The 15,913-nt window shown below is 41.8% G+C and overlaps 1 protein-coding gene across 1 annotated transcript; it reads right to left on the minus strand.

The window, feature by feature from the left end:
• Positions 1-3,766: 3,766 nt before the first annotated feature.
• On the minus strand, positions 3,767-8,677 carry LOC144022667 (peripheral myelin protein 22-like). The gene is made up of 5 exons (XM_077527703.1): positions 8,487-8,677; positions 7,816-7,905; positions 6,860-6,953; positions 6,639-6,779; positions 3,767-4,628 (listed from the first exon to the last, which is right to left on the minus strand). The coding sequence occupies exons 2-5, from the start codon at positions 7,891-7,893 to the stop codon at positions 4,471-4,473; spliced, it is 471 nt and encodes a 156-aa protein (XP_077383829.1). The 5' UTR covers positions 7,894-7,905; positions 8,487-8,677; the 3' UTR covers positions 3,767-4,470.
• Between the last annotated feature and the right edge of the window lie 7,236 nt (positions 8,678-15,913).

Consider the following 15,913-nt stretch of genomic DNA (forward strand, 5'->3'; position numbering starts at 1 on the left):
ATTTTGCTGAGAATTAATTTGATAACTTCATTATTTTTCATGTGCAATTAATACCTTGAAAAACACTTTTTTTCCTTTTAATTATTATATCATTCACTCGATCACTCACACAAGCTTACATCACGTAACCCCGGGTTTTCACCGGATGCGGTTGCGGTGCGGTTGCGGTGCGGTGCGTCTTGACTGCGTGCTCCGGACGGGTCAATTTTTTTGTCAATCCACACCGGCTCCGCACAGCTGCCGTCCGGCAGCTCCGTCGCCGCCCACTTCCCAACGTGACTCGCGGGACCGCGCGCGCGCGCGATCATGTGGCATTTCACAACGACAAACATACAGAAAGTCTGTGCTCAACAGAGAAGCAGAAAGAGAGGTGGACTTCTTTTGATTTAACCTTTTCTTCTTCTTCTGCTATGAGATTCCATGCAGCATCCTTTTTTTGGTTGTCCTTATAAAAAGGATGTGCCGTGTCATATATTATTTTGTGGTTTTCCACCTCCAATATAAACCTCTCCTCATCCATGTTCGCTGGTGTCTAAACCGTGAATGAGCACATGGCCCGGCGACGCCCAAGTCACGTTTTGCTGAAAAACTTGCGAAATAGGAGCTGGCGAGTGTTTTATTCTGAAAGGTAACCGGAAATTTATTTTGAAACTGCCTCGGTCTTCCTGTCCCGCTCGATGTGTTTTGTGCTAGCTTGCCATTTGCCGGAGGCCTACCGCTGCGGCGTCCGGCAAAAATAGAAAATAGGTCTATCCTTGCGGCACGCCGCAGGCCTTCCGCAGTCGACACGCAACGCACCCGCAAGCGGTGTAAACTGCACCATTCGAATGAATGGAATCTAATTGCTTGCGTCGCCGGACCGCACCGCAACCGCATCCGGTGAAAACCCGGGGTAAGCCACACATGTTCTCCCAGGCGGAGAAGTGAACCCACGCCAACCGGCACCGAAGGCAAGTGACGGTTCCACTCCTCCACTTGGAGCCGTGAAAAACACATTTTGCCACTTGTTGTTGGCTGAAAATGACATGTGTGCTCGGCTCAACTTGCAAATGTTACATAACCAAACCCAGAACACATGTAAGTAGTGTTGTTCCGATACTGATACTGGTATCGGCAGAGGTGCCGATACTGCATAAAAACAGTGGTATCGGTATTGGTGACTACTCACAAGTAATATGCTGATACCATTAATTCCAAAGCTAATATAGGATTTTGGATGCAGCATGTTGTGTCTTGCTCGTGCAGGACATTCACTGATATGTGACATGTTGACTGCATGCCGATCTAAGATATCCTGTTGGCCCTTGAATGCTCTGAACCAGTGACAGGACAGCTTTTTCAATTTTCAAAAAAAAAAATTATTTAAGTATCGGTATGGTATCGGTATCGGCCGATACTGCAAAGCTGGGTATCGGTATTGGTATCGGGAACGGTATCGGAACAACACTACATGTAAGCTGTGATTGGTCGTTACCTAAACTCTGCTGTCATTTTCAGTCGACAGCACATGGCAAAATGTGTTTTTAAAGGTACTAATTGTACAAGAAAATAATGAAGTTATCAAATTAATTATAGACAAAATATATATATTTTTTTTTATTGGTGAAAATGTCTAAACTCAAGTATCCCTTTAAGATTTTGTGACCAGCCTCCAGGAATGAGCTCAACTGTGCTGTATCTGATTGCAGCCACCAACCGAAGCATCCTCTCCATCCCCTTACTACATACCCCCATTGTACACGTCCCCGCAGTAAATACTGAGTGCCCCCCAGTGACCCTTCCAGTGATAAATAACTCTTAAGATTAACTACGTTTGAAATGGAGCTGTGAGGCCATTATGGATCTCTGGAGTTTTCCTGACACGGCCAATATGTTATGTGCCTCTCTTTTTGGTGAGGTGAGGCGTGCAGGCAGCCGACAGCGAGCTTGTGTAAAATGCATGTGCATGCGCTGTGTGTGCACAGATGGCGGCTGGGAAGTCAGTGTGTTTATCTCACATCACTCCGCTTTTATTTATTCATCATGTCAGCACGGCAAGAGGGAATATTTCACTGTCGTGATAGTATTGGCTGGGCGGTGCCTGGTTTCCTCCAAACTTGATACCCGCCATTCATGCCAAATATTCAAATGTTTGCCTTATCAGACCAGATAATTCATTCAGTCATTCAGGTGTCTTTTGACAAACTCCAGGCAGGCTGCAATGTCCCAACAGCCATTTTAAAAAAGAGAGAATCTATTTGTAAGTGAGCAAATTCAGCAAGGGATAAAATCATTCTGCTCCCCACTATATTCCTCACACATTCTCTGATTTAAATTCAGCCTTGTGTCTAATTTTGGCCCACAGAAAACCTCAAAACTCTCCAAGTTTTCCCTCTGATGCTTAAAAGTGTATAACACATCTAAAAGTGCTTTTGATCACAGGCAGAATCCTCTTTCAATAATCCACACTGGTGCCAACTCGTGAGCGCCGGAGTGAGAAGATTAATGTCATGTTACTTCACTGTTATTGTGCGTTTTGAACAAGAAACCCAGAGTGGAAAAAGGTGACATTTTTAGCATGGATGTGAGGAGCAGCCCATTTCTTAAACATGTATATCACTGAAACCATCTATTGATTGCATAGTTTAAAAATATATGATCATCATTGAGATAAGATTTAAAAAAGGGGGCTGGCATAATAGTGTGCAAATGTGTTGATGGCGCTCTCTAGTGGCAAGAATCCGTCATTACATATTTAATGCATTTTCCTCAACAGTTCCCCGCCGCATGTTGAACTACATAACTTTAAAATGCGTTAGATTAACGCTCCTTTGAACATATTATATGGTGGTTATGTCCACGTAAGTACCTTTAAGTCTCCTTATGTTATCTAAGCCACGCTGAAAAAGGTAAATTAATAAGAAAATAACATGTTTGTCCAGTTAAAAAGTTGGAGCATCCTGTCTTCGATTCGGGCCACTTATACTAACAGCAAATTATCAACATCACTGTAGCTGTTGTTTGTTGCTCTCTTTTAGACCAAACCGATTGTTTTACAGTGTCTTCAAACATTAAACTCTTCATTAAGCACTGGGGCTCCTTACTTTCCAGTTAAAACATACTTGCTCTTGACTTTTGTAAAACTCGCCCGTTTGCACATAATTTTGAAACATCATTCTATTTCCAACAGGCCGCGTCTGCTCTACTATACATGCGAAATCGCAGATGGCTTGGTGGTGAAACAGCGACACACAATGTCGAAAGTGAGAAGTACAGCACATTCAAGCCTCAGTCAATCGTGTCTCAAAAGTGCAACATTATTAACATTAATATGTCTATCACTTCTTTTGATGTAAATGTACAGTAAATTTTACCATTTAAAAGGCGAATATCATTTTCATTTATTTCATGCGTTTGGTACGAGAATTAACATATCAGCACTACTTGGACCAAGAGGGACAATGCGTTTTTATCATTAATGGTTTATTTTCCAAGAACACTGACAATACTTCATTCAAATGAATAGAGAAATGCGAACAATTTATCTCATATTATTTAACGTTCATAATCTTCAACAGTCAAACCATTTCAACTTTCAGCTTTACTCAACTTTTTTTTTTAAACAAAATTTACACATTTTTCATGTAAACATTACCAAATGAATGGAGACATTTTTCAAATTGACATTGTCCTTGCACACTTCTAAACAGATTAAAAAAAAAAAAAAATATCCCAATTTCATATGAATTATACAATTACCTTAACAACATTATTTGTACCAAGTAAATGAGTTTTTAATCAAGTGAAGGTTTATTTCGAAGAATACTTGACAATACTTCACGTTTACACAAAGCGAATTAATCACAGGACATGACACGTTTGCGAAGTAGATACAGACACAAAAGAAGCTATACACTTCAAGAATAGGTAAAAAAAAAAAAGAAAAAAAAAGCACCATTTTATCAAAATTAAAATGCAACATTTTTATTTGGAGTATCAAGTAACACACACACACACGTAACCAAAAAGACACTTCATGATGCAATTGCTATGAGTTCCTTCAGGAAGTACACCTTTTTCAAAGTTAAGGCACATTATTCAAAGCATAAAAAAAGACACTACAACAGGAAGCGTAATATCTTGCGGACGAATCGACACTTCTTTGGCACAGCTGCATGACGTGTGAGAGACACACACTCTTCGTAACGAGGGAGACAATGTTAACAACACTATGTACAACACGTAAAGTAAAAATGCTATAAATATGTCTAAAAACCACAGACGCTATCTTTGTACTTTTGAAAGCAATGACAAGTTTTGACACGTGTTTGGCCGACGTGTGCGCTCTTGTTGTGCGCTGATGATGTCAGTCTGTTTGTTGTTGGTCTGTGGGCAGTAGGCACAGTGCGACGCCTCCTCTTCTACCTCCTCCTTTTCTTCTTCCGCCTCCTCCTCTTCTTCGTCTTCCTCCCTCCTCCGCCACGCCCTCCCTCATTCCTTCTTCCTCAAAACGATGTAAATGAGGCCGCTGATGAGGCAGAGCGGGAACGCCACCCAGGCCAGCACGTAGGCGTAGCCGAACTGCGACTCGGGCATGTCGTCCGTCCTCATCACCGTGTAAATGATGGCACCGCACATCACAAACAGACCTGGAATGACGAGGGACGGGAGAACAGGTTTGTTGCTGCTTTCTTCAGCAGTGATGAACAATTAAAAGTTCACATCACAATGTAGTAGAATGCAATTTTCATTTTGGTCAGTTGGTAGGCTTTATTTTTTATATATATATTTATTTATATAAGGGCCTATTCGCCTGTGTGCTTAAGTCAGAAAAGCTGAGCTTGTGCACACATTCGACCATTGACTAAAGTATGTCAATTACAGACCTTCAAGAAATGTCCGTAATGTGGGTGGAGTGACGTTTAAATGAGGGTGTCCCCTGTCAAATCCAGCAGTGTGCATATTCTCCCACATAATACAAATAATACACTTTAGATGAGCGCTTGCATCACTGATGACGATCAGGATATAACTTCCAGATCCATACTCAAGCCACCTTCGCATTTGAGGTGTGAAATGTATTTCAAATGGATCTGTATGGAATTGTCTCAGAAAAGCTCCACAATTCAGGACTTGCAGGCATCCTCAAAATTCAATGGGTCACACCTCTCAGGTGGCTGCCGGAATTTTCACCGGTTGCGCGTGTGGGTGTGTCAGAAGCCTAGAACAGCAGACTCGCCGCACATGTAATAGTGCGTAAGGATGGTGCGTAAGAAATTGACTTAAGCGCAAACGGAAGGATATGCCACGCAGTGTCTGTCTAGACAAGTTCAGCGCTTAAGAAGGGCAGTCCATATTTTCATATCGTTTCATAAAACATGAAGAGATTAAGTGAGAAATCCAAAGATGTGTTTGCATTATTGTTGTAATCTGATTTATGACTTTCTGACTTGTGTTTTCATCACATTTATTTTTCTTTTCTGTAGTTGTAGTGAACGTTGAGAAGACTGCAAGCCTTTAGTAAGTTAACAACTCTAATTGAAGTAGAGAAATCATGTTAATGTATGTATTATTTGCATTTATTTTTAGCACAAGTCTAACCTGCAAAATCAAAATAATTTGTCTATAATTAATCTAGACATCAAGGTATACAATGAACATTTCTTAAAAAAATAAAAAAAAAAGTGGCTAAGTGCATGCTTCAAGCTGATTATCGTCAGTACCAGCTGAGGGTTACCTTAAAGCAAAACTTAAAGAATTACACCAACAAATAACTGACAAAAGATGCAAACAGGCAAGTATTTGCTCGCTTCTCTGGCTACATGTGTTGCTCCACCATTAGTGTTCAAACTGTATGTCCATCCATCCATCCATCCATCCATCCATTTTCTTGACCGCTTACTCCTCACAAGGGTCGCTCCTTAGTTTAAATCAGTGCTTCTCAATTATTTTCTGTCATGCCCCCCCTCGGAAGATGAAGGAATAAGGAATAAGCGGTTAAGAAAAATGGATGGATTCAATATAACAGTTATTATTATTAGTAGTAATAGTGGTAGTAGTAGTATTACATTTATTTGATTTGATTTTATCTTTTGCCGGGTGAGGAATATTTTGCTTGTACCATTATGTGTGGGACTTTTGATTATTCTAAAGTTTTTAAATCCATAAATATTGATTTGTTTTTATTTATTACTGCATTATTTATTTGCCTGTACCAAATGTTATCAGAACTATAACAATTATTATTATACTGTACATATTGCTATCATTATTACCACTATTAAAATTCTAAATGTACCTTATATATTCCCCCCCCCCTCATATTTTACGTTTTCCTATAACAATGTGACATGAAGTATGAATATTTATTATTATGAACTTTACTCATTTTCATCAACTTTGCTTTCACACTTTTTTTTAATTGCCCACTATCAATGTCCCCCCCACCCTTTTGTCATCTTGCTAGTCTTTTATGTCTAAATATTAAGTATGATATTTTAGCCACAACTGTATTGTAGTAAACTGATACTGCACATATTGTTTGTTGTATATGGTGGTCTTGTAGGGTAAAAAAAAAAAAAAAAAGAGAGGCATTTTACAAAAGTCAATACAACAGCAATCCCACGCTGGTACGACTTTAGACATGATCGAGTACTCACTAGCCAAGATCTGGAAGATGGCAGTGAAAAAGAAGCGTCCTCCCTTCACCAGTTTGAACAGTTGGAACACAAAAGCCACCATGGAGAAGAAGCAGAAGAGCACGGCCAGGATCATTAGGGCCTGCACCGCCTGGATCCAGTCTGTCATACAAAGCACACTACATTACATAATCATGCATACACACACAATGTATTTGCACAATGCATTTGAACTGGCAAACCTTCATTGCTGGCCGGAGTACACTGGTAGATAACATCATTGGTCAGGCAGCTGTACCATAGATCCTTGCTGAGGTCGCCGGCTACAGTCCAAGCCTGGTCAACACAACAACATGGGGGGCGTGTTCATTACACCACACCACCAAAGAAAGTGCAGTCACATTTTAAATTATAGTTGTAGAGCAAGGATGGTAGGGGGAGTCATACCTATTGGCTTTTGGCCAACAGGTAAATTATTATCAAATGATCAACTGCTAGACCCTGCACTATACAGTATATCTTGAATACAATTGCAGACAGCAATGTCATGAATCAAGGACTTAAAGCTGATCTTTGTAATAATTTGACAAAATATAATAAAACAATCTACAGTGTAGCATAATATCCATCCATCCATCCATCCATCCATTTTCTTGACCGCTTATTCCTCACAAGGGTCGCGGGGGGTGCTGGAGCCTATCTCAGCTGGCATTGGACAGTAGGCGGGGTACACCCTGGACTGGTTGCCAGCCAATCGCAGTGTAGCATAATATATAATAAAAAAAAAATAAACTATATATTGTTAAACATGTACAGAAATCCGTCCATCCATTTTCGGAACCGCTTACTCCTCACAAGGGTCACGGGGGTGCTGGAGCCTATCCCAGCCAGCTTCGGGCAGTAGGCGGGGTACACCCTGAACTGGTTGACAACCAATTGCAGATATACAGAAATGTTTAAATAAAATACAGTACATATATTTTCAAAGTACAGTGTTATATAAGACAATATGATACTAATATGAATAATAATGTTAGCAACATAACATAGTGAGCGGTGTCAAAAATATTGTTGTTCTACATGTATAAGTCAGTATATATAAATATAATGTACAGAAGAGAAGATAGTAGCTAAATCAAATGTCCCTTTGAGGCATTAAAAAGAGTAGGACAATACAGTACATGAAACCCAGACTTACACTTGCTGCTGTGGACACTATGAGAAGGATGAGGATGATAAGGTGCAAGAGGAGCACTCCAAGCAGGATGAGCAGCATTTTCAAGTATTTCTTAGAGAAAACAAACAGAAAGAGAAACCTGTCATTAAAATACTGTACGTGGGTGGGGAAAAAAGGCCAGTGCACTTGCAGACGACGAACAATAGATGGCGACATTTCCTCACTTGTGGCCACCAACCGCAATGTTTACTTCTACAAGTATCCTCTTACATTCCCAGCGTAAAAAGTGCAAACTAGGAGGAAAAGTCGTGTTTAAAATGCTACTTTCCATCCGTACTCAAACGTCGAGGTAGGAAAATATAACAACGTAATTAATACATTAAAAGGAAGTCTAAACTATAAAAAGTCCACGTTTTGAAGCGGAAAAAAAGTGATGGCGCCCGCCAAAGAGTCTGCATTGAAACGCGAAGCCGACGACAGAAACTCTAACGAACATCATTATACTTATGCGAAAGGAAAGAAGGTTGCCTTAAATCATCGACCTATTGTTTAGAGATTTCCAAAAAGTTCGAGTTAAAGTCCAGAGAGCGGAGGGGACATTCCTGTTGCGTGGTTGGAGACAGGAGGGAAAAGCAGCAACAACAACACAGGAGTAAAACAAGTCAAATGTCCTTATAATAGTCCAAACTTACAAAAAGTCAACGTTTCCGTGGAGGTGAAAAAGAGTGAAAAACAGTTGACTTCTAAGCTCCTCTCGAATCGAGCGTCTTCCTCCCTCGCTGCTATTCCAGATGTGGCTCTCACGCCCCAGTCGGACTTTTTCTGGGCCGTAGAACACCGCCCTGCAGGGGCCTGCACGTCACCGTGGAGCCACTCCACTCCAATCCACAATCCACTACACCAAACTCACCCCCGCCCCAAACTCTTCCCGCCCGAGCAAACTCATCTGGATAACATTCAGCGGGATTTGCGTGTTCCTCCTTGCTCTCCATTAGAATATTGCCATTAAAAACACATTGATATGACTCAAACTGTCAAATTCCAGCGTTATCAGTCATGCATTTTAAGCACACACTTTGGCTCCTTGGAAGCCCCGGAATTTTAAAGAGAGAAAAAAAAAAAATCAGCCACCGACACAAATCAAACCGAAATTTAACAGAGCACACCAAACTATCAAGTTTGCTTGACACCAATAAAAACAGACAAAACAACAACAACAACAACAACACTAACTTCCACTGTCGAGACAAAATTTCATAAGCATAACTTTTAATAACAGGACACCTAAAAGAGTGGAGAGGACCCATGGCTGAACCTCAACAGGAAGTTGGCCATTTTGTTTTGAAACAACTCTTTGCATGAATACCAGGGCTATTTCATATTTTGACATGTCCCTAACAAGGAATTACCCAAAATGAGCCCTGAATGTAAGCAGGTATCCTCATTTGAGAACCTCCTATCCCCATGTAGTTTCACGGCTCAACACAAAATTGGATATAGGCATGTCTATCACAGCAGGGCACACAAAGCATGCAGTCAAGCCATTTTGCTTTGAACTTTGCTTTGAAATCCCCTAACTTTAGATTGTTCATATGGGCTGAACTAAGATATTATAGATGATTTGATTTTTGAAAAATTGCACCAGATTTGCGCATGTAACAGAAAATGTACACATGCTGTGAAGACGCTGTCACTTCCCAACAACTAACTCCTAACAACCCAGGTTAAACTTAGCTCCTCCCTTCACAGACCTGAGAAAAGTTGAGATGCATCAGGTCAACATACTTTTGTCATGGATTGGGTTGGGTTTTGGTTAGTTTTTTTTTTGTTTTACTTTTGTCATGGTTCAGGTTTAGTTTGGTTTTTGTCTTTATCTTCATGTTTCTTTAAGTTTCATCCATGATCTGTGTTTTGTTTTGTTGTCCTTGTGTGCCTCGCTAGTCTTGTCAAGCATTATGTCCACCTGTGTTTTAGCCTGCCATTCCTAACGTGTCAACCAATCAGGAGCACCCTCTGCCACTTGTGCCTTGACAAGCTGTCTTGTTGTGTCAATTAGTGGGGGTGTGTTTGCGCGCGCGTGTGTGTGTATTTAGTCTCTTGTCTCCCCTCTGTCTGCATCGATTCATTGTCATTTTCCTCCTGTCTTGCTGCCGATTTTGTTCCATGCCTTGTCTCGTTTTACCCTTTTGGACTTTGCTGTTTTTGTTTCTTAGTTTGTAGCTCGTTTTTGCCTCCTCGTTTTTGTTTATTAAACTTTTTTCTTTTTTTTTTTACCTCATTCTTTGCTTCCTTGCCCTGCTTCCCTGCATTTGGGTCCACCACCACACCTCAATCGTGACAACTTTCTTGACACTACTACTACTATTAGCCGTGCCATCTTGCGGAATTCTAGAAGGAACACTAAAACTCCAAAACTGCGTGGCCTTTTCAGGAATAGTTGAGGAGAGGTTCCACAGCTTAGTGGATGTACAGTATGTATGTATTTACAAAATAGCAGTCCTTGAATGGTCCCAGGTATGTCAGGCTAATAGTGAAGCAGCAGACCGGCCCTCCTGAGGCCCCTACGGAATGCCCACAACGCCTTGCTGCTCCCTCACAGGAAAACATCCATCCATTTTCTTAACCGCTTAGTCCTCACAAGAGTCGCGGGGGTGTTGGAGCCTATCCCAGCTGGCTTCGGGCAGTAGGCGGGTTACACTCTGAACTGGTTGCCAGCCAATCACAGGGCACACAGAGACAAACACACATCCACACACACAATCACACCTAGGGACAATTCGGAATGCCCAATTAACCTGCCACGCATCTCTTTGGAATGTGGGAGGAGACCGGAGTACCCGGAGAAGACCCACGTAGGCACAGGGAGAACATGCAAACTCCATCCAGGAAGGCCGGAGCCTGGACTCGAGCTTGCGTCCTCAGTACTGGGAGGCAGACGTGCTAACCACTCAGTCACCGTGCCGTCCCACAGAAAACAAACAACAACATACAAACAAACAAACAAAAAATGGCACAGAACAGAGTGACGTCATCGATCATCAGCATATTCCTGCATGACAAGGCCCCAAAACAAGACCGGCTAAAAATCATCTTTGGAGTTTTGCCAGTCGTGTTCGTGGCCTTCTGCTTTTTATTTTGCACCTCTGGCTCATCAGGTGGATTCCTGGGGCGTTTGCGCGTTTGTAAACAGGGGAGGAATGTGTGGAGCGCCGCCCGAACTCACTGGTTGTTGGGTCGAGACGGTGCCCTGTGTCCTGGTACAGCTGGAGGGGGAAAGCAACGTGATGTAACACTGTGCTTCTGCTCTGCTCCTACTGCACTGATGCAATACTACAGACATACACAGAAGAGGGGAAGACTATCGTGAAAAACGCAATTGGCTACAATGTAATACTAACTTTAATAGTATTACTTTATGTATTAAAAATATATTGGGGCACCAAGCTTTTGGGCAGATTACATCCAAGGATAACATTATATGAAAACACACCCATCCATACGCACACGGCTGGACTGGCCATCTGCCATAGCTACAGGGCATGCAGATGCCCGGTGGGCCGGCATCTTTTGGGGGGATGCAATGCTTTTTTAATGATTATTTTTCCTCCATTTTAGACTGGCCCCACAATTTAGAGGGGCTAGTCAATTAATCCATTTGGAATACAGACAGCTAACTTAACCAACTTCATTCAGTATCAGTGGCAGAAATATGCTCATGTTGGTCAGGCCGGACCCGGCTGGCGGGCTTCAGTCAATTTTTTTTTTTTGCCAGTTCAGCTCTGCATACACATGACAAGACTATATTGTATTCCACTACATTTTTATAAAAAAAAAAAAAAAAAAAAACAGCAACTCTTTAGAGGCTACATCCAATAATAAAATGACATTTTTCTGAACAACAAATACATTAAAAACAGAAAAACAACTGTTGTTTAGTATATTTTTGTATGCATAAATACAATACTGTATGAGACTAAATTTTGTGGCGTCAAATAATATGAAACATTTCATGCCACCCGCGCCCGGCTCCAATCATTATCATTATACATTTCTGTATAAAATGGACAGTGGTGCACCAAACAGTTGCTTAATATATATATTTAATTTATTGGCTGACAACCAGTACAGGGTGTAACCCACCTACTGCCCGAAGCCAGCTCCAGAACCCCCGCGAACCTTGTTAGGTATGAGCGGGTAAGAATATGGATGGATATATATTTAAATTGGAAAATGAAAAAATCCCCAAACTGTGTAGGGATTTATTTATTTTTTTAAACAGGATTGGCAAACATGAGAACTGCTCGTATTGTTTTTCCTGGTTTACAGCCGCTTGTTGCTAGGCAGATTCTGAAGCTGTCTAATCAAGTTACCAAATGTTACTTGCTTAATAAAGTGCTCACAGTTGTGTTCATTTTGTAATCAAACGACCACTGCAAATTATGAACACAATAATTTGACAATAACTGTCAGTATACTGTGAATCAAAATTATGTTAAAAAAAAACATAGATTGTAAAGGTGGGCCTAATTAAATGTCTGGTGTTCCTGGTGACATTTATTGCTTCCCTTATGCAACGTTGTTTGTTGCTTAAAGCTATTGTTAATGGTGTTGTTTACAATATGAAAGTTTTTTTTTTTTTTTTTTTTTGCAGTCCCTCCATCCCTATTGACTGACAACACAATTGCTCCAAAGCAAAACACGTCTGGAAGTAACTAAAGTCGGAGTCATTGTGCGGAGAAATCTGAAGCCGACACGCCCTACCATATTGTGGGATTTAGGCGAATTGTTTTGCCAGTTCAACAAACTGCTTGTTGCATGTCACGGAAAGGTACTTTCTGTCTCTCACTCTCTTCGTTTGTTCAAAATTACTTTCAGCTCCATTGAAAAGATTACCTCAAGCAAAACAGCTGACCCAAAACCGAAGCACGTCAGAGGCGTTGTCAGTGTTATCTGTGAAAGTTAGAATTGCAAAGCAATAAAACTTTAGACTTACATTACTGTCATTGAAATATACTGAGTATACGGCACTTATTGGAATTTTTGTGGACGTACAATACATGAAGTAATTTGACACCTGGGGTTTGTTCTCACTAATCTGACTGCACTCTGGGATCATGCAATACCAATACTGCCAGTAGGTCAACGGTGAGAATCCTGTCAAGTACATGCAACACGGGTCTGGCATTGAGCCACCATGAGTCATAGCTTTGGCCTGGAGTCTCCCTCTAGAGGAGGGCCCATATGTGGTTACTATAGCTGCGGGATTGGACTTTGGATGTAGGCCTTAAAACTAAGAGGCAATGAGGAAGTCTTTAGCGAAACAGCTGGACTGGAGTGGGATGGGCAAGAAATGATAAAACACCCTAGTTAAGCTTCCACCTGTGGACGGCAACACCAAAAGTATCCGACTGCAGTCACCCACGGGTCATGGAGGCCCACCTGCAAAGTGGCGACTATTTGGCGAAATCCAAAAGAAGTGTTGAAAGTTGCGACTCGGTTTCCTCGAGCAGAGATATTCCAGATGGATTTTCTCAGACTTTCGGTTCAAGGCAAGGACATCACAAGTAAAAGTAACTTTCGCATCTGTTTGGCGGAAGTTTGCTCAGAATCTTTACCACCAGTTGTAAAAGTTTTAGGGCAGAGCGGTGGTTTGTGCTTCTGTCTCACAGTCAAGAGGTTCGGTATTCGAATCTTGGCTCTGGCCCTTCTGTGTGGAGTTTGATGTCAATGGGCCTCATTCACTAATAAATGCGTACGTGACGTTTGTACTCTGCATGCAAGTTGAGCATAAACGCAAAATCCCTGTTGGATTCATGGCATGTTTGCACCAGCCCATTTTCTTCACACCACTGTATGATGAGGAATCAGGATACATCCAAAATGTCCTTTTATTTATATCAACCACACCCATATTTCCCCCAAAAAAGGTTACCTGTTTGATGCATCAGCCAATGTGCAGATTTAAAGTTGTGAGACATTTAAAGAAGAAAACAATAGATGGCTCCAAATATTTTTTATTTCCTTTCTCAATATTTCTTATTCCATTTGCAAACGGTTCCTCTCTTAAGCTTAGTGAACACAGAACTCGACAACATGAGTTGGAAGCGACAGACACGACATGACGGTCAGCGTCACAAGCAAGCCAGCGGTGACGTGAATGCCTTTGATTTCTGAAGTTTCTGGAAATGTTCTTTTCGATTTGTAGAATGCATGTGTGGGTCGACATGACTGATATGAAAAACCATTAGATTCATGCGAGTGGCTTGATGGATTTCCTGGTGCGCAATCAAAGCGTACTCGCACAGTCTGCCAGACAGACAGACAGACAGCATCATGCACTCATATCGGACATACGCGCAAATACATGTAAGCACTTGAACGACATGAGGGTAAAAGTTAGTGTTGTTCCGATACCGTTTTTTGGCTCCCGATACCGATACCGATACCCAGCTTTGCAGTATCGGCCGATACCGATACCATACCGATATTTAAGGTTTTTTTTCCTCAATATGAAAAAGCTGTCCTGCCATTGGTTCAGAGCATTCATGGGCCAATAGGATATCTTAGATCGGCATGCAGTGAACGTGTCACATATCAGTGAATGTTGTGCACAAGCAAGACACAAGATGCTGCATCCAAAATCCTATATTAGCGTTGGAATTAATGGTATCGGCATGTTACTTGTGAGTAGTCACCGATACTGATACCACTGTTTTAATGCAGTATTGGCGCCTCTGCCGATACTAGTATCGGTATCGGAACAACACTAGTAAAAGTGATGAGAAGTGTCTTTCATTGCTATTCAGCACAACTCATTAGCAGATTCTCAGTGAAGTTATTACCATTATTAGTGTTTATGACTCTAGCTTCAATACATTGTGCATCTTGAGTAAAAGTTGTGTATTATTATTTTTTTTCAAAATTCCATCATTATTTGTGCGTACGCATTGTTTGAAGAGGTCCTGTATTGTTCACTAAATACGCATTACTTCAATTCAGTAATGATGACATTACTGTCTTCTTGTAGGGTTAGTGATAAACTGCAGCATGTTCAGGCTTGCATACGGTTTAGGTTACATCATGTCGTATATGAACAGAACTCCACCGTAAAGCAGGGACCCCCTGTACTGCTAGCAAGAATTATAGCTTTTGATCTGGGTTCCACCTGCGGGAGGATTACGGCGGCTCCGGGACTAGAGTAGACAGTTCAACTGGGCTTTGGATGAAGACCTAACTGAGCTCCACTGAACAGCTGGCCTGTGCTGTTTTACTTGGGGGAATACGGAGGAATGAAGAAACGCCCCATGACCCTTCACCGCTGGTTCCAAAGTCAAACATCCCAGATTTTTTTCCCTCTGTCGCAACTCCTGATGGAACTCTAGGTTTAAGGCGCATACTGTAAGTTGATGGTAGCGCTGAGTTTTTACTGGTACGGGAAAACATTCAGAACGGGTATCGCAAATTAAGCCAATTTCTGGAGTTTGAGTGAATTGCTGGGTCTCTAGCCGCCGGTCCTGCATCTGCACAAGTCTGAGTTTGCTAATACTGAATAGCCCTTCAGGGAATTGAGTAGACAGTTTGGAATTGGGCTGGAATTGCCTTAGCAGAACAGCTGGAATTGAAAAAGAATGACGGAATGATCCTTCACCTGCGGAAACCCCCGCCATATTGCACTTGCAGTCATTCACGGGTCACAAGACATACTTCTGCTCACTCGTTTACTGCGTCAGAGTGTCTCATGCATTTGCCCTGTGAGACAACCCAGACGTCGTATTCTCTTGCATCAGCTGATTGGACTTTTAGTTCAAGGCACAATCAAAGGACAACTATAGTCAAGGCACAAATACCCATTACTAACATCATAGCCCATTTTTATGGTGAGGAAAAAAATCTGGGCGGCACGGTGGTTGAGTGATTAGCACGTCCGCTTCCCAGTACTGAGGAAGCAAGATCGAGCCCAGGCTTCGGCCTTCCTGGGTGGAGTTTGCGTGTTCTCCCCGTGCCTGCCTGGGTCTTCTCCGGGTACTCCGGTGTTCTGACAAACCAGCATACCCGTCGAAGTAGCATACTTCACACATCTGCGCACGCGCTACGCATGCGCAGTAGGCAATTACGTCAT

The sequence above is a fragment of the Festucalex cinctus genome, chromosome 1, assembly GCF_051991245.1.
Source record: "Festucalex cinctus isolate MCC-2025b chromosome 1, RoL_Fcin_1.0, whole genome shotgun sequence".
Lineage (NCBI taxonomy): Eukaryota > Metazoa > Chordata > Actinopteri > Syngnathiformes > Syngnathidae > Festucalex > Festucalex cinctus.